Source organism: Hyaena hyaena, unplaced genomic scaffold, assembly GCF_003009895.1.
Source record: "Hyaena hyaena isolate Hyena2069 unplaced genomic scaffold, ASM300989v1 scaffold_85, whole genome shotgun sequence".
Taxonomy (NCBI): Eukaryota; Metazoa; Chordata; class Mammalia; order Carnivora; family Hyaenidae; genus Hyaena; species Hyaena hyaena.
This window is the reverse complement of record NW_024080717.1, coordinates 1,929,024-1,951,051: the sequence shown is the minus strand read 5'-3', so window position 1 is coordinate 1,951,051 and position 22,028 is coordinate 1,929,024. Positions and strand designations below refer to the sequence as shown.

Below are 22,028 nucleotides of genomic sequence, written 5' to 3'. Positions count from 1 at the left end.
CTCATTATTTAAAAAATCGCCAACAACGATCCCAGTACAGTCCTTATTTTAAAGTGTTTGCTTTCTAGAGGGGATGTAGACATATCAGTTCCAAGTGGTGAGTGTAAAGCATGAAGCTATCAACTCTGGAGGTCCCAGGGACACTTCGAAGAGGTGGCAACATTTGCACAAAACCCTGAAGGATGAGGCGGAGGGGCTGGGGTGAGGGAGAGTGGGAAGAACGTTGGAGGCAACAAGCAGAAACACATAAAACACATCGAGGCACGCCAGTGCGGCAGAGGGCTCTGCTCGAGAGGCAGGCAGGTCATTGCCGCGAGTCCCCTGTGGGGCTCAACTGTCCTTGGGTGAGAACCACTGGTCCAGGAAAGTTTTTATTTCTCTTGTTGATATGCAGTGAAAATCGTGGACCGCGGGGAAACGTCCGGGACCCACGGGTGCTCAGCATGGGAAGACGCGCCCAACCTTCGAGGGGCACCGGGTACACAGCACAGAATTCGCGAGTCCGGGTTCACAGCCACAAGAAAGACTCCCGGCCCGACCCTTGTCCTGAGGAGCCCCGAGCTCGTGGCTACTGGGCTGTGCAATCCCCACGTGGCCCCGTGTGGCACACGGTGGGTGCTATTTTTGGAAGGTGAGCCTGTTTTTAGGTTTCCTGCCCTGTGAAAGGCTTTTGTACGGTAAACACTGGGAATTTTCAAGAAAGCACTATTTGTGTAGGATGGTTCGACTATTTTTTTCCCCTCTGTTTTATTTCATTCATATAAACCCTGCCACGTTGTCATTTTATTTTTCATTTCTCTTCCTGGAAGTTTATGGCTAAGGATAAAACCAAATAGGTGTCACTTTCAAATTCATCTCTTTAAAGCTCAGGCCTTTGGAGGACCGCCCCCGCTTAAAGTCCTAGGGTTTTCCCTGATTTTTTTTTTTTTTAACATTAACAAATAGATTTTGTTTTCTTTTAAAAGAATGTTTAGTACAAGGACGATCCAGAACTCTGTTTCCGTTCCCTCCTTCTCCTGTTGCTATTCTGGGAACGCAATTCAATCCGTCTGTAAAATTGTACATGGATTCCAGCTGCAGACCATGCTGCTGTGGCTTGTTAACGCTTTTTTGTTTTGTTTTGATTTGTTTTTGGTTTTTACCGCCTTAGGACCTGGAAAGGAGACTGTTCACAGACAGCCTTTGCCCTTGGGTTCGTGCGGCAGCATCTACGTATCCATATGTCCAGGTAATATTATGTGCGCTTGGGGTCAGTTCGCTAGGTAATGATTAGCCAGCCAATTAAAGGAACGATTTTAGCTTTACTAAATAAGCATCCTAGGTCATTTCTAAACCGAATATGACTCGCTCACATGTATTACAGGTTTGGCATGTACAGTTACCGGACTAGGAAGTTCCCACGGCTGTTTTAATCCTTTTGCAGTATAAGCTCATGAAGCAACTGGGCTGTTGTCCTACTTTTGACAGACGGGGAAGTGATGCACAGAGCCCAGAGCCGAGAAGCCACCCTGCGTCGCTGTCCCAACCCTGCGCCTCCCACTCTTCACCCATGCATGGCGGCCCCCGGCACAGCATGGGGCAATGGGAAAACTAGCTTTAAGGGGCGGGGGGAGCTGGGATCAGGGTGAGGAGAGCGAGGCGCTGGTCCTGCTCGAGTTCCAAAGCCAACGGCCCGTGTCCTAGAGGTGTGCACCTCCTCAGAGGTCAGCAATGTCGGCTGTATGTTGGTGCCTCATAACATTTTTTCTGCCTCATAGACTCTGAAGAAATGAAGGCCAGCTATCGACTCTGTCACCCAACCGGGGCACAGTCACACCACATTTTCCATGCGATACCAGAGGGCTCCTGGACAACCTGGAAAGCCACAGCTCAAGAGGTTTCAATATGCTTCCTAAAAGAAACGAAATCTTTCTTACATGTGGGAATTTCTCTTCTCCCCTAAGGAGCAAAGCAAATAGTACACAAAATGGAATAAAGCAAAGCAAACGCTGATAGCAAAACACCCTAATTTGCTAAATTACCATTCTTTTCCCCCAAGAAAAGCACTGATAGGCAAGCCAACAATTTTTCCCATGTCCGTCTTTTCAAAATCTTTCAGATCCTAGTAGTTAATGACGCGGTGAATTTTAAGTGGCAGTTTGAAAGGAATATATTATGTTCATTTTACTGAGGAGGAAGCTCAGATCTCCCCCACCCGACTCAGTGCTCTTCCCTCTTCCTCTATTTGATGGAAACAAGGTCATGCAGCAAGGCGCTGGCAGACCCTGTGTGAGCCTCCAAGCTTCTGGACTGCTCTGGCGCCCTTTCTTCATGCTCCAAGCCGTATCAACTACCCAACAAACAGATAAGACACCTAACCCAAACCACCAAACAGGGAAGAGGAAAAGTTGAAAACCACTCTGTTTCTTGACCGTATTTTACAGTTCGATTTTTGCCTCACTCCAGTGCACTCGGCTGGTATTCTCTACCCGCTCAGGCCAAACCACCACCACCACCAAATATTAAGCAAACAACCTCACTCTAGTTTCTCTCGGTCTGCTCTTCACCTCTACCAGAAGGGTTTTTAGCTAATTCCCACCCACCCCCATGCAAAGCTTACACGATCTTTTCCTTCAATCCCTACACACCTGCTGGTGTGTGGCTTAAAGGCAGTCTCCTCCCTGAAGCCGTTCTTAACTTTTCTGGCCCACGCTCCCCACCTTTTCTCTGCAGCTCCGGAGTGACTCTGCACTGCATTCCCTAATGGTATTTTTGCCACATGTCCTCACTTCCGCCACCTCCTAGAGGCCACAGCATCCCAGGAAGAGTGATACGAAAGTTCTTGAACAACACTCACTCGTCTAGAGGAACTCGGGTGCTCAGGATGTACATGATTCAAATACCAAGGCCATTGTTACTTGGAGACATTTACAATGTAAATTGCTGTTTTCCACATTGCTATTCATACAAAAGCCTCTCAGCTCGCTCTCTCCCTGCCTTGAGCCAATCTACAGCGTGGGTGATATTACCTTAGTGGAATCCTTCCAAAGATTCAGGGCTTAAAAGAATTAAGCACCTATTCCCTTACAAAGCCGTTCAGTACTCTGCAAGCACAGCCCAACTTCCCCTCAAACTTCATCAGGACCTTCCCACTCCATGGCCTTTATTCCAATCAAAGCCGGCTGCGTGGGCCACCTATTTTCTTGTGACTTTGAACATTTCACAGAAACAACACTTTCCTGATGTTTCCCCTGGTGCTTTAGCGTTTGATTGCTAGCCCTTTGTTTTGATTCAAGGTTTAGGTCCAGAGCGTCTAGAAACCCTTGCAAACTCTTGACTCGCTGTCCAGCTTTGCTGTTGCTGGGATAGCTTCATATTCCTTACAGTAAGCCAGTCTTCTCAACCACTGTGCAGTGACAGGTGAAGAAGTTTTATCCCCAAAGCTCAAAACTCAGGGTTAGGAAGGTTAATGGACTTCTCCAAGAACACATGGTCACCTACTTATAAAACCTACCGAGGGCTCTCAGCCAGGGGTGACTTTCCCCCTCTCCCGCCCCCCACACGATCCTTGGTAATGTCTCGAGATGCTTTTGGTTGGTTACAACTGGGGCACAATCATATGGAAGCTGGAAGACCTTGAACTAGACCCCCAGTGGAGGTCTTTTCCTAATTTCTATCCTAGATTTCTGCTCTTAGTAAGCTAGACCGCTTTGGGTTCGAGCCACCGCTACAACTATTAGTCACTGGACTGACCCTATTCAATATGATGACTTTATGTGAATTAGAAAAAGGAGCCCCTTCCTCAAGATATTTTCCTGCCATCTTCTGGGATATTGTCCTGCTAACTCTGCAAATCTACAGTGACCGTGGGGCGCATGCTGCCTCCCCCAGAGTTGTAAAATGCACAAGTGAGTAACGTGCACAACGGGAAGCGGATTTCCCTGTGGGCCACTGGGGAAGTTACTTAACTCCTCTAGGCCCCAGTTTCTACCTCTGAAACACGGAGACAACTCTATCTGTCTTGGGTAGTGGAGGATGAACTATAACGTATAAAGCCCCGGGCGCACAGCCAGCACAAGGTGGCAGACACATAAATGGAAACATGCTAAGTTTCATTTGCGCCTGTCTAGGAATATTTTCTTCTTTGGGGCCTAGGTAATGGAGTCTTGTCAGTATTTGGATTGAGCGTCTGAAAATGATTCTAAAAAAGGCGTGAGTGACTCCAGTTGGACCCTCTGCCTTCCTCACTGCCTTCTTAATCACCTAAGACCCGACTTCCTGCTCACCTAGTACTGCAGAAACATCACAGAAGCAATTGACCGGCTGAGGAACACAGACAGGGCTCTGCTTCTACCCAATGATTAGGCAGATGATTCTACAGCTTCTGTTACATCTGTAGCTGGTAAAGGACAACACCCAGACGGGTCATATAACTACTTAACAATTATGAGAATTACAGTATATCCCCAGAAGAGCTGCGTCTGCTGAAATCGGGTATCCGTGCCATATTATGAAGCCTGAAGCCAGCAGAGGGTTCACTAACTGTAACTACTATAGATGGCTAACTCAGGAAAGTTCCGTTCTTACACCAATAGGAAGGGTGAAGATAAGAACTGCAAAATTGCCCTTCTGGATTAAAGTGAAAAAATATATAGAGAGATGACCATGATTTTTAGCAAATAAATTTGACAAATATAGAATGGAATCCACAATAGAGCTGAGTTCTGCTTAACAAGGATTTAAAAGAAAAGCTTCTCTGTTTAAATAAATGTAGAATGCCTTTGGCCTCTTCTTGTCTGATTTATAACACGTGTTAGCGTAGTAAAGGCTCTGAGCTCACCGGGGGAATCCAAGGTCAAGGAGAAGTATGACTGTATGGTATCAAAGAGGGAGAAACAGATCTCTTGTTAAGGTGAAGATTAAATAGGATGCTTGCTACATGGCCGCCTGAAATTGAGGCCAGTATCTCCTTTGCCCAAGGGTGAAACCAAAAAAACATCTCGACGCGTATGAGTGTGACCAAAGAGAACCAGAGCCCAGGACGTCAATGGGGCAGGGGGTGGGGTCACACTAGGGCCTGAGTGGGGACCGGGTTCAACAAGAACGTCCCCAAAGGGCCCACGGGACTGTGCAGAACCTGTCCAGCAGCTGACACCATGTGGCGTCAAGATGCATGGTGACAGCCAGCAGATCAGACCTTCTAGTTCCTTCTCCACGTGGTTTGGAAGCAGGACTGACCCTCCGTTGCATTGAGCCAGCCTGTTTTGGTGGGAGGGTTTAAGGAGAGAAAGGACTGCTCAAAAGGAAGATACTAGACTTCTAACTATAGGGCAGATGGGAACTTGAGGGACAAGCTGGAAGAATAATGTGACCTCATATTTGGGCTCCAAGTTAAAGAAGCAGATCAAATTAATTACAAAGACAGCAATCTTCCCCCATCCCCACGACTCCATTTCCTCCATGATCGCAAGCCGCTCCGTAGCTTATTGCTTGTCTTCATACAAACAGAGATTCAAGGTCTTCAGCAGAGCATCGTCATGGAAAATAACAGCCTCATTTGGAAGCAGTGTTGAAACACAGGAGGTAAGCAGCCCGTGCGCTCTTAGGAACTGTCCCTCTAGAGAAAAGCCTATACTGGTTCTCGTTCTACCTAGACGGCCGGGACAGGAAAGGGGAGGCATCCTTTCCTCCAGGTGTGGCACTTAACCGAATCCACGACCCGCTCTTCTGCAAGGGGACAAAGGACCAAAGGATGAGTCCCAGCATGCAGGGCAGCAGGGGGCACATACCTCTTGCCCATCTTTGCTGACGTTGTCGTTGGCGTGCCGGGCCACCATGGAGAGGAACTGGAGCAGGCGGTGGAGGGTGTCGCAGTTGCAGGGAGGTAGAAGGTAAATGAGAAGCTGCAAGGTGCCCAGTTGCTCCTCGGGCTCCAACACTAAGCAAGGCAAACGGAGGCGTTTGAGGTCAGGTAAAGGCGGGGGGCTCCCACCACCCGGGCTCCGAGAAGAGGCCCCTCCCGACGGCTTTCTGAAAGGGATTAGCGAGGCAAGCCCGGTTCCGCTACACCCTATGGGAGCGCTGGCCTAGCGATTTAGCACGAGGTTCTACGAAGGACATAAGAAGAAATCAGACCCGGGGACATGCAACATCTAGAGAAAGTACTGTAATCCAGGGTAGGAGGACAGCTTAATTTCGCTTACTTTCTCCCCCCTCCTTTCCCTGGCATTGCCCGTCATTTGCTTTGGGGATCGCAGCCTCTCGTTTCTGGTAAATATTTACTAACAATGACGGGGAATCGGTGAACATTCGAAAAGTTGAGTTTATAGCAGACTTGAGGCCCTTTTCTGTTGAGCAATGCACAAGGAATAGACTTTTTGTTGGCAGTAACCAAGGCATGGCACAATGACAGCGTCTTCTCTCTCTTTTGTGATCCTACTTTATTTGTAGCACGGGGGGGAAGAAAGGTATGGAGGCTGACGCAGCTCTGGCCCGTCTCTGCTCCTGCTCCTCCTCCCTTACTCCTCATGGGATCTGTGTCTATAGCTCCGGAGCAGCCATACTGAAAGTTCTGGCACTGGGCTGTGCCATCCTACTTTCCCTGGCACGTGGCCTGCTGCCTTTTCTCACCCTGGGTTTCTGTGGCTCCCTCCTTCCTCCTACCAGAAATGCAAACTCATTTTTAGGCACGGACTCAACTCGAACTCTTGCTGTTACCCCCAACGCATCAGTATATCGCGCTCCCTACTGCGCTAGGGTCATTGGAAAGCGTCCTAAATTCTTCTTTGTTTCACTGCAACTTTCTTCTTGCTGATTCTCCCCAGGGTAAATCTCAGAAAATTCCCCCAGATAGCCCATCTATTTAGAGACCTATAAATAAGGACAAAAAGCAGTGCTCGGAAACACATGCACACGGTTCGAGGAGTGAGTAGGACAACCCAGTAATCCCAGGATGCATTCCTGCAAATGGCTGCATTACGCACAGAGGGTATTGATGAAGGCCGTGTACAGCTCCCTGGTGAGAAGGGGGTCCGGCATGTCCCTCAGGAACTCCTTCAACAGGGCAGCCACATCATGAACGCTGTGCTCTTCCTCCAGAGAGACATCGACCCCACGGTCAAATTCCTCACGTAACTGGAAAAAAATAATGGTTCAAGTGGCAGTCTTATAACACCGTACCTCAATGTTCAGTGCCCAGCAAAAAAAAAAAAAAAAAAAAAAAAAAAAAAAAAAAAAAAAAAATGCTGTGACAAAAAAAAAAAAAAAAAAAAAAAAAAAAAAAAAAAAAAAAAAAAAAGAAAGAAAGAAAAGAAAGTGCTGTGACATGCAGTCTCTGGTATTAGGCTTACACAGACACAGAAAAGAAAGAAGAAAACAGCATGTCACCTTGATCTACAGAGTCCATGCACCCAGCCATGAGTATATATGTACATATATTTAAGTGCATCATTAAATAAAAGTATCTGTGGGTTTGAAGCTAATGATGCAAGCAGAAAGACGCGATAATGCCATCCAGAAGGTTGAGAGGAAGAGCTAAGGGGTTAGGTCAACAGTAAATGTGGGAGGGAGGAATGAACCTATTCTACAGCAGTTTTGCATGTCAGTAATCCCACTAGATTGGAATTCTGACGTTTTACAGAAACACACAACAAGAAAGCAAGGATTGTTCCCCCAGATGACAATTACTAAACAAAAGCTGCCTTCGATTTGTCAAAACAGCCTTGTTGACACTTCCCAAAGGGATTTTCTGCCTTAATCATTATACTTGGTTTATTAGCATTTGTAACAACCGGAAAACCCACTAGCAAGAGGAAGGGGGTCATAACCCTCCACCCTGCTTCCATGACCGACAGCCCAACTTCTCTTAGGTATTGGCTTCTGTTGTGGAAACAATTATGTGAGTTCAGGAGTCTCCTCTATGCAATGAGCTTCTATAAGAGTCTGTTTGTTCAATCATTCATTCATCCATCCATTCCATTTCGCGTGTACCAGGTCTCGGTATAGGCTCTCAAAGTACGGTACGGAATAAAGAGGCAATGTCCTTGTCCACCCCCAGCTCTCAGACTGATAGAGAGCCTGGTGATAAACTGATAGTCCCCCACATGATCAATTAGCTCTTAGTGCTGTGACAACCGTTCTCAGTAAAAAGTGTAGGGTGCTAAGAAGCGATGTTCAAAATAAAATGGGGAGTTAAGGAATATTTCACACTAGAATCTAAGTCTAAATAACCACAGATTATCTTTTTACTGGATAATCCTTAACTAAATCTTCCTGCAAAGGGTTTCCCTTTGGTGGATCCAGCTATAACTGAGGAATCATTTCTGACACCAGCCTCCTCTCCACCTGAGCAGAACGCACATCACCGCCCTGAATTGCCCAATGAGTCCAGCCGAGTCGTCGTTAGTGCGCGGCAGGCTGCCAGAACGAAAAAGGCTTTCTCCACCGGTACCACCCCTACTTGTGATCGTTCGAACATACCACGTGTCTTTTCTGAGCACACACACGTGCAGAAAGAACAGACCGCGGAAAGAGCTTAATCTAAATTGTGTCTTGAGTTTTACACCGATCTTGAATTGAACACGGGTTAAATTGTGTGACCTTGAGTTAAGTTTCTTAGTCTCTGGAAGCCTCAAAGGATGTGGGTGAAGGAAGGGGCCACCCTCAGTGCTGGTGGGTGGAGTCAATAAGATAATGTTTTAAAGAAGGTCTCCAGGTCCGCCCAGGTGAGCGGCCCCCAAATGTTACTACGCCATCCTCCCTTCTTGCAAGTCCTGTTGTGAAATGTTAAATGCTGTTCAATAGTCTCTTGTGTGACTATGGAAAATAAAGACAATGCTCCTTTCAGAAGCCCCTTTTGTTTTGACAAAAAAGAGGCATTTATTTCAGTTAGTTTTAATAATACGAACAAGTATTTCTTCAGCTTCATCAACTAAGAATTATTTTCCACTGCCTTCATTTTTGAGTTGCAGAGTTCCTTCTTTCTGTTGGAACCAAGAGAGGAGACTTAAGCGTTTCCTTGTCTCTTAGCCAACAAATGAATTATTTTTTTCAAAGGATGGCTTTTGTCTCTTTGGGAAGCCATCATGAGCACAAATACCTTCCCGATCATAGGCACCGATTCCTGAAGGTCTGGTATGAAACTTGCAGGGATGTTGCACAGTGCTGAAGGAAACCAAGGGGTGCGGTCCCCACATGAAAAACGAATTGGGGAATCGATGATTCCACGGAAATTTAAGAAGAATTCTTTATTTGTGAGGAAGTAAAACTATCAAAAATAGCGTTTATATGAAGAGAATGTCAATGGCGTTATTAATATTGCCTTTTAGGAAAAACAAGTGCTATACAATAGTTTTCTACTTATTATCACTTACTGTCTAGGTGTTCTCTGAATCTCTGGCTTTTATCATTTCCGTAAGATGTTTATGAATTAGTTTTGTTTGGCTGTACATGCCATGGACACATCCAAATGTTTTGCTTTCAAGTGTTCGATCCTCACTCTAGCACAACCTTTCTGAGCCTTTTACCTCTTGGGAGTCAATTATACGTTAATTGGTGGGAGGACACTGCAGAGATATTCAGAAATGAATTTGCATACGCTTGAACTTCGCACGCGGGAATTCATGTGAAAGTCATGTGAAGCGTACAATGTGGTCTTTACTTTTCACTTACTTGTCTCACTCTCTTTTTTGAGCTTCCAACTCGGAATATCCCCACGGTCTGGAGGCCTGCAAAGAAGCAAACAAAATCAACAGTCTGGTTTTATGGCTCGAAGCTCTGGAGGAAATCACTGTGGACCCAGCATAGGATGCCAGCGCCCGCTGCGACGTGCGGAGCTTTGCCCCACTCTATACTCGGTGGTATAACCCAGAATAACTCCCTGTAACTCCAGCCTACCCCTACAGGCACCAAGGGGCGTGTCAGGTTAAACGTCTGTGAAGAAAACCTTGTCACGTGATAGTGTGTAATTTCCACATCTTTTCCATATGAAAAAAGTAACATTTTCTTCGTTATATGGAATGATTACTTAAACATGAATATTATATCAATTTTTAGCTCTCCCTCAGTGGTGGAAATAGATATTTCTTGTTTCACTGGTCATAATGAAAACAAGCATTTATGAAAGAAAACCTAGAAAATGCAGAAAAATGTAAAAGATAATATACTTTTCAAAATACCTGATGCAGAAATAACTACTCTGAATAGTTTGGTTTATTTCTACTCAGCCTTGAGGTGAGTGTGCACGCGTGCGTGTGTGTGTTTCTTTTTACATAGTTGAGCCAGAGCTTTTGTGGATTCAGGTTTGATTTTGGGGCGGGGGCGGCAAGAACACTCCCTAAGAAGTATTATGTACTTCGAGGGCACGGAATGTCTGAACTGCTCTCCTTTTCCTGTGCAAGCCATTACTCATCACCACTGATGATCACCATCTCCATCTATTTTTTCATTGGTCTTCATTTGGGATCATCAGTTATGATGAGGCTGACGGTGGTTCAGAGCTACCAGTGGACATTTTGGTCTGAGAGTGAAGCCAGCAAACAGACACTCGCTCTCATGGCATCATTTGAATCCTGGGTCCAGCTGTGCCTGAATTTAGATATGATGCTGAGACTTCCAATATGTAAATAGGATTTGGGGGGGTGGTGCTTTGCTTAATCTAGTTTCATCTGGGCTCCTCTCTCCTGCCACTGAAAAAGGTCTGATTTGTACAACGTATAATTAAATTGGAAAGAATCTCAATCTTTATAACATTATTTCTTTCGTCCAGAACCAAAGTAAACATCTTACTTTGTTTAAGTCATGTTTTAGATTTGTTGGTAGAGCTTTGCTGTTTTCTTTACAGAATTTTCTTGGCTTATTACAGATATTCTGGGCATATTTTTGAGATTAGTACAAATGGATTATTTTACTGTGATGGTATATAACTGATTATTGCTCTCACATAGGAAATAGATATCTTTTTGCAGATATATTTTACAGTCCTGCCACACAATGCGTTAAGGATAAGCCCTTTTTGGTTGGTTTTCCAGGGCTTTTCAGTTAGAAAAGATAACATCCATAATTACAAATCTGTTTATAAATATAATCGGGAAATCCATACATCCCATTTATCAGTTCTATATCTTAGAACTTAAATGGTATCTTGAATTGCCAGAATAATCTGAGAGAATCATGGTGAGAGGCTAATTATTGCTGATTTGCATTATCACATGTTTGTGCTCTGCCCTTGGGCGGGACTTTGCTCTGCATCTATTTTCAAGACTTCTGAACCTTCTTTGTTGCTGCTGTCGGTGTGTCTGCCTCATAAGCGAGCCCAACCCCTAGCCTACTTTATTGTTTCTACCTCTCTGCGAGCTTAAAAACAGGATAATTGAGCTATTTAGAGTCACTCCAGAATTACATTTCACATCTTCAAAAGGAGTATAATAAGTATCCACCTGAAAAGTTATGCAACGATTCAATTAAATAATGCATATGAAGGACTTAGAATCATATCTGGCATCTGCCATTATAAAGAGAGAAACAGACCCTGATTGAATGGAATGAGTCTCCTTTGTGCAAAATAGAAAACCTTCATACAGCAGGCATTAGCAAATGTTCGTTTTGGCTGCATTTTCTTTCTGATTTTCTGATGGTTTCTGAATAGCTGAAATTTCTACAGAAGTACAATATCACATAAGGGCATTATCTACACAGGCGGGACTATTCATTTGCTTGAAGCCCTCCAGACTCTTCAGAAATGCCCATTTCTATGACATTATTTCCTCAATTATAGTACTTTTTCACTCAATGAAAATGACTGTAATTTTAAAAAAGGACTAGTTAGTGATCAAGTGTCATAATTCCTATGTATCTTGATTGATTATAATCTGATTTAAGTTTTTAAACTATTTGTTTGTTTGCTTGTTTATTGCCTACCCTGCAGGCAGTCAATGCCATTCTCTGACATAAGCTATAAAGTGACTCTTCTTCAAAGAAAAGATACAGGGTAGGCATTTAGTAACCCCGACTTAAGGTAGTCACTGAGAAACTGAGAAAAACAGGTGTACATCAAAAAAGGCACAGATCTGGCAAAGGAACGTGACTTTGCTGGGGCCTGTCCCAGAAACTGACGTGATCACCTTTCTCTCCTTTTCATCAGAAACTAGAATGGAAATTTGACCCAGAGCACCTGCACCTCAGGCTTAGAGAATATCAAGTCAAGAAGGCAGGCCTGATAAGCCTTCAAAAATCAGCCTAAATCCCAGAAAGATAACAGTGATTAAGTCTCCATTATACTGTCTGTGTTTTTGTGTTGTTGTTCTGAAATTTGTACTTCTGCGAAACTGAGGATGCTTAGGGAATTCTGAGCCAATAGTATAGAAAGCATCTGGGTGCAGGGGGAAGGGTGGCTCACACAGACACAGATGGAGTCAAGGTCATTGTGCGCGACCAATTTCGGAGGGAATGAAAAGATCTTTGACAAATGTTTACAAGGCTAAAGTGGATCATCCTCTTTGCTCCCCATTTCCCAAACCGGCAGATAGAGTCTTAGGAAAGAACTGTTGTTAAGGTTTGCTCTTTTTTTTCATTGGTTTTAAGGGGCCAAGATTGGCATCCGTTTGCATTTGAACACGTCTCTTAGTTTTCTGGAGCTAAACACCATGGAAACCAGGGACAGAATCAGGGCCTTGAGAACTCACCCAGCATAATCTTGTCTCTTTTAGGCCCTAGGCTGCTTGTTTTTTTTTTTTTTTAATGTTTTATTTATTTCTAGGAGAGAGAGAGAGAGACAGCGTGAGCAGGGGAGGGTCAGAGAGAGAGGGAGTCACAGACTGAAACAGTCTCCAGGCTCTGAGCTGGCAGTCAGCACAGAGCCCGACGCGGGGCTCGAACCCACGAACCGTGAGATCATGACCTAAGCGAAAGTCGGACGCTTAACCGACTAAGCCACCCAGGCGCCCCTAGGCTGCTTGTTAACTATTCCAAAAAAGGAAGCACTGTCCAGTGTTTTAGTAGGCTTAAGGGAAAGGCTATTTTACAAATGATAATTCATGAAAATTTATTTTCAAAAAGAAAATAGAAAGGCATACCAAGTTTTCTTTCACATAAGCAGTTCCTTAACCTGGCACTAGAGTTTTACATGGTTGCAGTACAATTTTCTCACTTAGGACTCTTTAAAATGCTTACAGTTCACTCTCTATGCTCTTTACAGGGAAAAACTATAATCATAAAAGTATGCGTTGCTGTTTCTACCTCCTCGTGAAATTTCGGCTGAATTGACAGAGTTGCAGTACCGAATTCTTTAGTTGCTAAGCTATTTTTGAAAATAATTCCATGCAAGTAATATTTATTGAACACCTACATTGTATTAATCATGATAGTAAGTGCTGGGAATCCAAAATGACTAAGACATTTTCCTTGACCTCCAGTGTACCTTCCCAGGAGAAGAGACAGATGGACACACACGCACACGCACACGCACACACACGCGCGCGCACACACACACACACGTCCATATAAAAATTCTGTATAGACAAAGAAAGCTTCAATATGTATTAATCTTATTAGTCATCCATATGTTACCTAGTGATTAAGACATTTAGACATCTCCTTAATAATTTTTTCTTTATAAAGTTCCACTTTTACTGGACACAAGTAGATGAGAGTGTTAACAGTAGATAAGTCTCCACAATAGCCTCAGAATGTCTTTGCTTTTCTGTTCCTTTTTCACTTCATTACAATGAGCGTATCATTTTAGAGCAAAGAAGCAATGACCTTTTCTCATGTCCACAAAATGCAATGGGAAACACATTCAGATTACGGAGATAGAAGTTCAGTGAGCCAAAAGTCTACATTTCAGAAAAAGTTTTGAAGAAGTGTACATTATTTTTAAGTCAATGTATTACCTGGAGTTGAGTTGCCAAAAGGGTCGCTGTGAAGAATTTGAAGTGCACATCTTCCCGCAAAAACGCAAATAGCCATATTGAAAGCTATGGCCAAAAACCATGTGATTGCTATTCATTGAAGGAATGGTTTGCAAATCTTTGTTTGTTTGTTTTAAGCTGGACTCATTTTTTTTAAAGGGAGCTTTGTTAGTAACCTTGATGCATGAAAAAGATAAAAGTGGCTGTGCTCTGTGTGAAGGGAGGCTTGGGGACAGACCCAGCCCGACAGACCTTCGCCTCCCCTAAGATGCCTGGCCTCCAGGTTCGCTTCTGAGGACCCTTGGGCATTGGGCGGCCTGAACACTGTCAAGTTGATTCTTGTCCCCCACCCCTCTGTTTAGCCCAGTACTCTTCTAAGCAAACACTCAGATCTGTAAGGAAAGGTCAGCCCAGAGTCTGATCAAATGACTAAAGCATTGAACTTGGGCGCTTAAATCCACGATGCTTGAGTAAATGAAAAGTCTCTCATACTTGATCACTGACAGAGAAGTCTGCTTACCGTGTTTCTCTAGATGCTGACAGCAGCTGTCCACCAGCCTGGGGACCTGTCTGTAAATAGGATTCAGACTCAGTTTCTTATCTCTGGCTTTTTCTTTCTTACTCTGAGCCTCGGCAGGCAAGGAGAGTTGTAAAGCTTCTAGCAGTCGAGATTGATTGTCATCAAGATCGGTGATAGAATCCACTGACATCGCACCCTGCAAATTATACAGAGCCATGAACAGAGTGCCGATGGGGAAAATGAAAACAGCTTCCCTCAGATGCTCGCCAATAACACTTTGGCCCGTGACTATTTGTCACACTTACAATGACGCCGCTTGGTTGAATCAGGCTGTTTGTGCGTTAGAAGGAAAACAACAAACACCTTTTGAAAATGTTAGGAAACTACTACCACAGCATAGGGCCAGGTAACGGCAGTCACAGTTTCGACAAATGACATTTTCCAAATGGAAGACACGAGAGGGCAGACATATCATATTTTGACCCGACCACTTCATTTCTTGGAATGAGAAAAATCACATACTCGATGAATGAGGTCAAGTCAGAGGAGCCTTGGGAGTGAAAAGAAGATCTCAACTATGCCTCTAGGAGGTAGATTTTTAAAACCGGACTCCATGAAACAGGGTTAGTTTGGTTTCCCCCAGAAAGGGCACAAAGAGCTTTATCAGGGAAGGGGTGGGGAAGTGAGAGAGGGAAGGGAGGGCAGCGGATGGGGAGCATCACCAAGCCTATGACAAGCCGGGGAACAGCTTGTGCCAAGGCCCTGGGGACATCTGGGAGACCGTGTAGGTCACGCATCTCCGGGGTACCCATGCTAGGAAGCTGGGCTATTTACACCACAAACCTCAAGAGTCATTGGTTAAGGGCAACTTCTGGCAAGGGCAGGGACATTAATGTCTCAGCACTTGCAGGTGGGAGGAGGGCCGCTGTGTTGGGAATGGCTGAGCTCAGGGGAGCAGGGCACCAGCCATGTGTGTACAGCTGCCCCTTCTTCGATGAAGCGCAGAGGAAGGAGTTTGCAGCCGGTGTCCTAGCAAGGCCTGGACAGGGGAGAGGGCATTTGGCAGGCCCACTGCCTGGGCCCCAGGTTTCCAGAAAGCTCCAACGTGGAGTTCGCGTGTTATTGCCATATAACACGCAATCTGAGAGACGATGATAAAACTGGAAGAACGATTCTATCACGTGAATTTAAATATCCCGCAAGGTCACCTCCTCATTTTTAAACGTCGCCGGAGCCTTGAGAAACAGCAGTGTCGCAGGCACCCCCCTGATCTTGGAGAGGTCTTGAATGTGGATTTTAAGCGGGGAGCGTCTGGGCTTTTACCGAGGACAGTAGTGAGTGGCTGGGGGTGGCACGCATTTGGGGTCTCCAGGCAAGAGGAAAAGGAGAGACCTCCCGGTGACCTAGGGAATTTTAGCGATGCTTATCAACGGACTCGGCCAATCACCAACCAGTTGGCCTGAACACTCAGCTTTCCTGGATCGAAACAAACATGAAATCTGAAACATGAAACAGCAGCACAGTGCCTGGAACACAGCAGCCAATTAATAAATGGCACCATGTTGTTACAGTACTAATTTGAGAGGACATATGTTCTCTCTCTCTCTCTCTCTCTCTCTCCATATATAGCTATATATCTAATATATATGTATAGATATATATGGTGAATAAAGTTCCATTGATAAAAAAGAAAACTCTCACTGTTTCTGACGACTGGCTGCCAGGTGCCTGGACCACGTGTGGTTCTTGGACCAGAGACCGAGAGAGGAACCAGCACACCTGGTCCTGCCCCCAAGCCCCACAGTCTCAAGGGCAAGTCCGATAGAAGAGCAGCAGATTACACTAGAGCACGGTCAACAGTGACACTGTAGAATGTTCAGGATTTCATGGGACACATGAGTAACCAAGGAGGGGCACCCAACAGCTTTGAGAGGGGTCAGGATGAGGCTCTGAGGCTGTGCCCGGTGCCCTATGGCCAGTGCAAATTGTCCCCAAATGGGGCTGTTGACAGATACCTGGACTACACTTCCAGTTTTCACATGAGCAAAGACTCCAAGAATAACGCTCTGGTTGCTTCCACAGTGGTGTCAGAGAAAGCCCTGGCCAACTCACCCTCCTCCTGGCCCGAGGAGCCGGTTCTGGGGTGTTCGGGGACGTTGACTCATTTGGTGTTTCCGAGGTGGAGCTGAGAGATGAGTTACTGCTTGAGAGTTCTTTGTTTTGTCTTTTATTTCCAAATGGGAGGAGGGAAGCCACAAAATCAGATGCGTCCTTTTGCTCGTCCCTCTGCGAGTCCTGCTTGAGTTTATAGGCCCGGTCATTTGCAATGACTTGGGATAAGGGCATTCCAAATGCCTGTGGGATGAATTCTGGAATCAAAAAACAAACATTCACTTGCAGCCATGACGGGACCAGGTAAGGTGCTCACTCATGTTTCAGACCTAAGGGCAGACATATTCAGAGTTCTGTTTCGGGGCACCTGGGTGGCTCAGTCGGCTGAGCATCCGACTTCAGCTCAGGTCAGATCTCACAGTTCGTGGGTTCGAGCCCCGCGTCGGGCTCTGTGCTGAGAGCCAGCTCAGAGCCTGGGGCCTATTTTAGATTCTGTATCTCCCTCTCTCTCTGGCCTTCCACTGCTCACGCTCTCTCTTTCTCTCTCTCTCGCTCTCAGAAATAAATAAAACTTAAAAAAAATTTAAATCAAAGTTCTGTTTCCTGAAGAACTGATTCATCAATCAAAATACAGAGGTGACATTTGTGTTTATCAGAGTGGCCAACATTTCTATTTCTATCAAGCAGTCCGCATATTTTTAGAAATCTAGGTCTCTGGTCCCCCTCCCCCTTATCTCAAGTATGTCTTAAAGGCAGAAACTTTATGGAGAAATGTGACATTTTTGATAGAATGTATACTAGGCTTTATCCTCGCGAGTACACAATTGTACAAACTGTTAGTCTTTGATCTGTGTGTCTCCAGAGCCCCCGGAACTTACAAGGCATGAGAAGGCTGCATGTATTCATTTTCTTAGCAGGCACTTTACTTAACAGCCACCACGTGCCATGTTAAGCTACGCCATGGGAAGTACGAGGCTCACCAAAGGTCTAGTCCTTGCTCTTGACGGATCCAGAGTCGGGGAGGGGGTCAGATATGTAAGCAACTACATAGGTGTCTGCCAGATAGGCACGGAAGCAAACACTGAAGTTCAGTTAAGTGGACACACTTTGAGGTTCCCAGTATAAGTGCCAGGACATGAAATAAGAACCCGAGAGGCTGTGGCCCTCATGATCTACACTCCAGCCATTCTGCTGGCCACACACACAAGTGGGCTCGCATCGCTAACTAACCAGTGAGGGGCCCAGGATACAACGTGTTAAGTCCTCCTGTAAGGACGATTTGGGGGAAGGAGCATAATGCAGAAGATGTACACATAGTTGCTTTCCAGACGGCGGTAGAAAATCTATGTATGTATGCACACCCATTGTAAGCACACTGACCCTTAGGGCCAGGCATTTTATCGGCAATATTTTAGATTTATGCTGAAAAGCATTAATATTTAAGTTAAATGCATTATTTCTTTTAGAGTCAAAATCATATCTCCGACCAGGAGAATATTGGAGTCTAGGCTCTCCCTCGTTTTTCTAACCCCTATGAATAAAACCAGAATGATCAAGAGAAAACAATTGTAAGACTTGTTTGTCCTTTGAAAGAAAGAGCTAAATCAGGTGGAAAGAGGCTTTGAAACGTTGTCCTCCTTGATCTACGGCAATCTTGTTAACATCAGTGGGCTAATGGCCAAGTCTACATTCAAAGCAGAAACCGGGGCACCTAGGTGGCTCGGTGGATTGAGCGTCTGACTCTTGATTTCAGCTCAGGCCATGATCTCACGGTTTGTGAGTCGAGTGCCACATGGAGATCCACACCGAAAGCTCGGAGCCTGCTTGGGATTCTGTCTCTCCCTCTCTCTCTGCCCCTCCCCTGCTTGATCTTTCTCTCTCAGAATAAATAACCAAAAAAACTATTTAAAAAAGCAGAAATGGTGCTTGAAAAGTCTGCACCTCCGGTTCTATCAAAACATGAATCTGTTGGGTGCCTGGGTGGCTTAGTCGGTTAAGCGTCCGACTTTCGCTTAGGTCATGATCTCGCGGTTCGTGGGTTCGAGCCCCGCGTCTGGCTCTGTGCTGACTGCCTGCTCAGAGCCTGGAGCCTGTTTCAGAGTCTGTCACTCCCTCTCTCTCTGACCCTCCCCTGCTCATGCTGTCTCTCTCTCTCTCTCTCTCTCTCTCCTGGAAATAAATAAAACATTTTAAAAAATACAAAAAACAAACAAACAAACAAACAAACCCATGAATCTGTTTTGAAGCGAAAAATCAAAACGTCAGCATTTGGGGATTTTCAGAGGATGCTTACCATTCTCCATCATTCTCAACAAACTAGGTGGCATATGATAATACAAAAAAATTTAGGCATGTTTTTGAGTGACTGATGTAGACAAGTGTAGCAAGATGCAATATTCACTATTGATAAAAGGCCACCTCCACTAACTAGCAAAATTAGAAAGCAAAGGGGGTAATACCAGACCATCTGCTGTGCATGCCAGGATTTATCCTGTATATCAGCGCTGTCTTGTGTATGGGAATAATCACGTAGTCTTCCTTCAGAAAAACTGGGAAGGGGGCGCCCGGGTGGCTCAGTCGGTTCAGCGGCCGACTTCGGCTCAGGTCATGATCTCACAGCTCGTGAGTTCGAGTTCCGCCTGGGAGGTCTCTGCTGTTAGCGCGGAGCCTGCTTCGGATCCTCTGTCTCCTTCTCTCTCTGCCCCTCCCCAGGTTGTTCTCTTGCAAAGTAAATAAATACACTTTTAAAAAAAACTGGGGAAAGCCTAGAAATGCGCAGATGCCAAGGCTGACAGCTACAGGGAATATTCAAAAAGTGTGAAGAATAACAACGATAAATGTATCGGGTGACATGTGTCTGCTCATGTGGGCAGCCTCACTACAGGGATTTCGTAGGAGGTGGGGGCTACCGACTCCTCTCTTAGCCAGTGTTTCCGTATAACGAAAACCAACCAGACTCGTTTAGAGTTTCTGATATCCCTAGAAAAATGGTTTCCTTTGGTATCCGTCATTTTTAATGTCCCCAACTCTGTCACCCTCCTTGCAAACTGGATTAACTGAGTACAAATTAAATGGATGGAATGCATGAAGTCATGCTTCTCCATTGTTATTTCTCTTTTATTCTTACTCAAGAGCTGATCCTCTAACAACAGACTTTTATGTTTCCCTAACAGGCTTTCTTGCCGGGCTGAGTTTCTTTACTCTTTCGGTGACAGGGTTTTAATGTAGTCTCTGCTTCTCGTTGCTTTCTCTTGCGAACCCTTATAAGCTCCAGAAAGGAGGCCTCTCCATGCTCTAAACTGGTGTTACAGTGTCTACAGTCCCTGGAAAATTCTAAGCAGGATCCCTTGAATATTATTGCTTTTCCAAGTGGGGCTATTGTGAAATGGAGGACTCATCACAAATCTATTGAGCAAAACCTTCCTCGGGTGTAAATAAAATGTTGGGTGCGCATGCTTATCTGTGGGTTCAAGACGCTTCTCTGAGGGGGGAAAACCCAAGAGACTCTGTGCTGATAGTGGCTAATACAGCTGACAATAGGTTTTTAAAACTATATGGACATTTCCCAAGACTCGCTGTCCTGGGGCCAGGGACAGTGTGTACCGCGTTCTAATCTACAGTGTGTGTCCGCTAGGAACGCTGCCTCCCCTGCTGTGCTCGTCAGTAGCAACTGTGGACTTTCCCTCCCCCTGAACCGTGGGGTCGGGGGGTTCATCGTCGGCTCCCTACTGCTACTCCCAGATCTGCGCCCCCCCACCCCCCACCGCGTGGCAGAAACAGGCCAGTGCGACGTTCCTCCTGCCTCCTGCTCGCTGCTCTCTTCTATTGTCACCGACTTTGACTCGTGGTCAGACCCCCAATCTACCATCACCGTTGGTGGCTTGGATGTCTACCTAAAGGGCCCCTCTAACTCTCTGTCTTCACATCTCCTTGACCTTGACCTCCTTACTCTTTCTTTCATGCCACCCTCTCCCCCCACTCGCTCAGCCCCATCCTGGACCGCGTCCTCACCGGAAGTGGTTCCGCCTCTAGATTCAGGCTTCCTCCCTCCACTCTTGTCTTGCTCCCATCCCAAGTTCACGTGTAACACTGCAGTTTAGCAATAGGTTTCGACACACCATTAAGATGCCCCGCCTCCTTCGTGCACTTCGAGGTGTCTCGGTGTTCTCGGCATGCAGACCAAACATTGTGCTGAGGCCCACACGGTCCTGTGTGAGGTGGCCCCTTCCTACTCTCCCCTGCGGTCCCTCCCGCCTGCCCACCTCTGGTTCTCTCGTTCCGGAAACAGCACATTTAGTCGTTCTCTTTGCAAAGTTCTGCGTAGTGATACCTGATACTTGATTTTTCTACTGCTATCTAATATGAAACAAAATAAAGTTGTATCCGCTATTTCTGTCTAGTGCTGCTTCACAGCTCACTCGTAGTAACATTCTTAGACACCGGGGAAAATAAAACCTGGCGTGATACCAGTTCAGCACAAAGAAATGTGCCACACCTAAATTATCCCCAGATTTTATATCCATAAATATACGGCATAATCTGAAAATATCCTGCGGAGAGGGGACCTTCTCGCAGACTTATGCCGCAATGAAACCTCCTTCTCCTGCGCTCTGATTAGGAACCACATTAAATGGAACAGAGTAGCTATTTTAAACTCTTTCCCCCCCAAATGATTTCTTTTCTTGACACAAGGAAGAAATTTTCTCAAGTTCTGAAAGTTTAAAAAACGCTTTTTGGTTGCCAAGTAATTTAACTAGGAGAAATTAAGGACTGGGAAGTATTCTGTATGAAAATATGTTTTCCGACCCAGCATCCATCTTGAATTAGTTTCCATATGGAATTCAAAAGTCACACGGGCAGGAGGGACACAGCAGTGTCACACGATCTACTGTTTTATGTCCAGGCAATTAAATAAAAGACAGGACATGATTCATTCTGATTGAATCAATTAATCCAGCAGCATATCAAACACTTAATGAATCACTCTTTATTGGGAGAGCAATTCGATTCTAAAAAGCTGCTCCTATTTATTTTTAGATGGCCTAACCCAAGAGGTCACTTAGAGTTTCCTGTTTTCCTTCTTTTACTCTTGGATTCAAGTGATTATCATTTTCCACATGTGCAGCTGTTAGGAACCTCAATGCTAATATTCAAGTGGAAGAAAATCACGTGAACCATGACAACCGTGTCAGACCTGCACGCTGCCCCCTCATGCCCTGGTTCCCACCGGGTGTTCAGAAAAGATGCCAGGTAATTAAGGTTCACTTAAGCCCAAGACTTCTTTGTAAATGTCAGAGCTACTTTAAAAGAGAAAAAAAAAAAAAAAACCAACCCTTCTTTTGCCACGAACCTGATATTTATCCCTTTAGTTGGAGGGGCGATGTGTCTTTTCTTTTCTTTTTTCTTTTTTAATATTTTTTTTAAAGTTTATTTATTTTGAGAGAGACAGAGACAGCACACGTGGGGGAGGGGCAGGGAGAGAGAATCTCAAGCAGGCTCCCAGCTGCCAGCGC

General features: G+C 45.2%; 1 protein-coding gene across 2 annotated transcripts in view; it reads right to left on the bottom strand.

The window, feature by feature from the left end:
* Window positions 1–22,028, bottom strand: part of ARHGAP6 (Rho GTPase activating protein 6) — a 469,960-nt gene that overhangs the window by 31,621 nt on the left and 416,311 nt on the right. For both annotated transcript variants that reach the window (XM_039234269.1, XM_039234270.1), the window contains exons 4-8: window positions 16,516–16,772; window positions 14,404–14,599; window positions 9,649–9,704; window positions 6,963–7,113; window positions 5,769–5,917 (exon numbers count right to left, since the gene is read on the bottom strand). In XM_039234269.1, coding sequence (XP_039090200.1) covers window positions 5,769–5,917; window positions 6,963–7,113; window positions 9,649–9,704; window positions 14,404–14,599; window positions 16,516–16,772 — 809 coding nt within the window. The remainder of the gene's footprint in view (window positions 1–5,768; window positions 5,918–6,962; window positions 7,114–9,648; window positions 9,705–14,403; window positions 14,600–16,515; window positions 16,773–22,028) is intronic.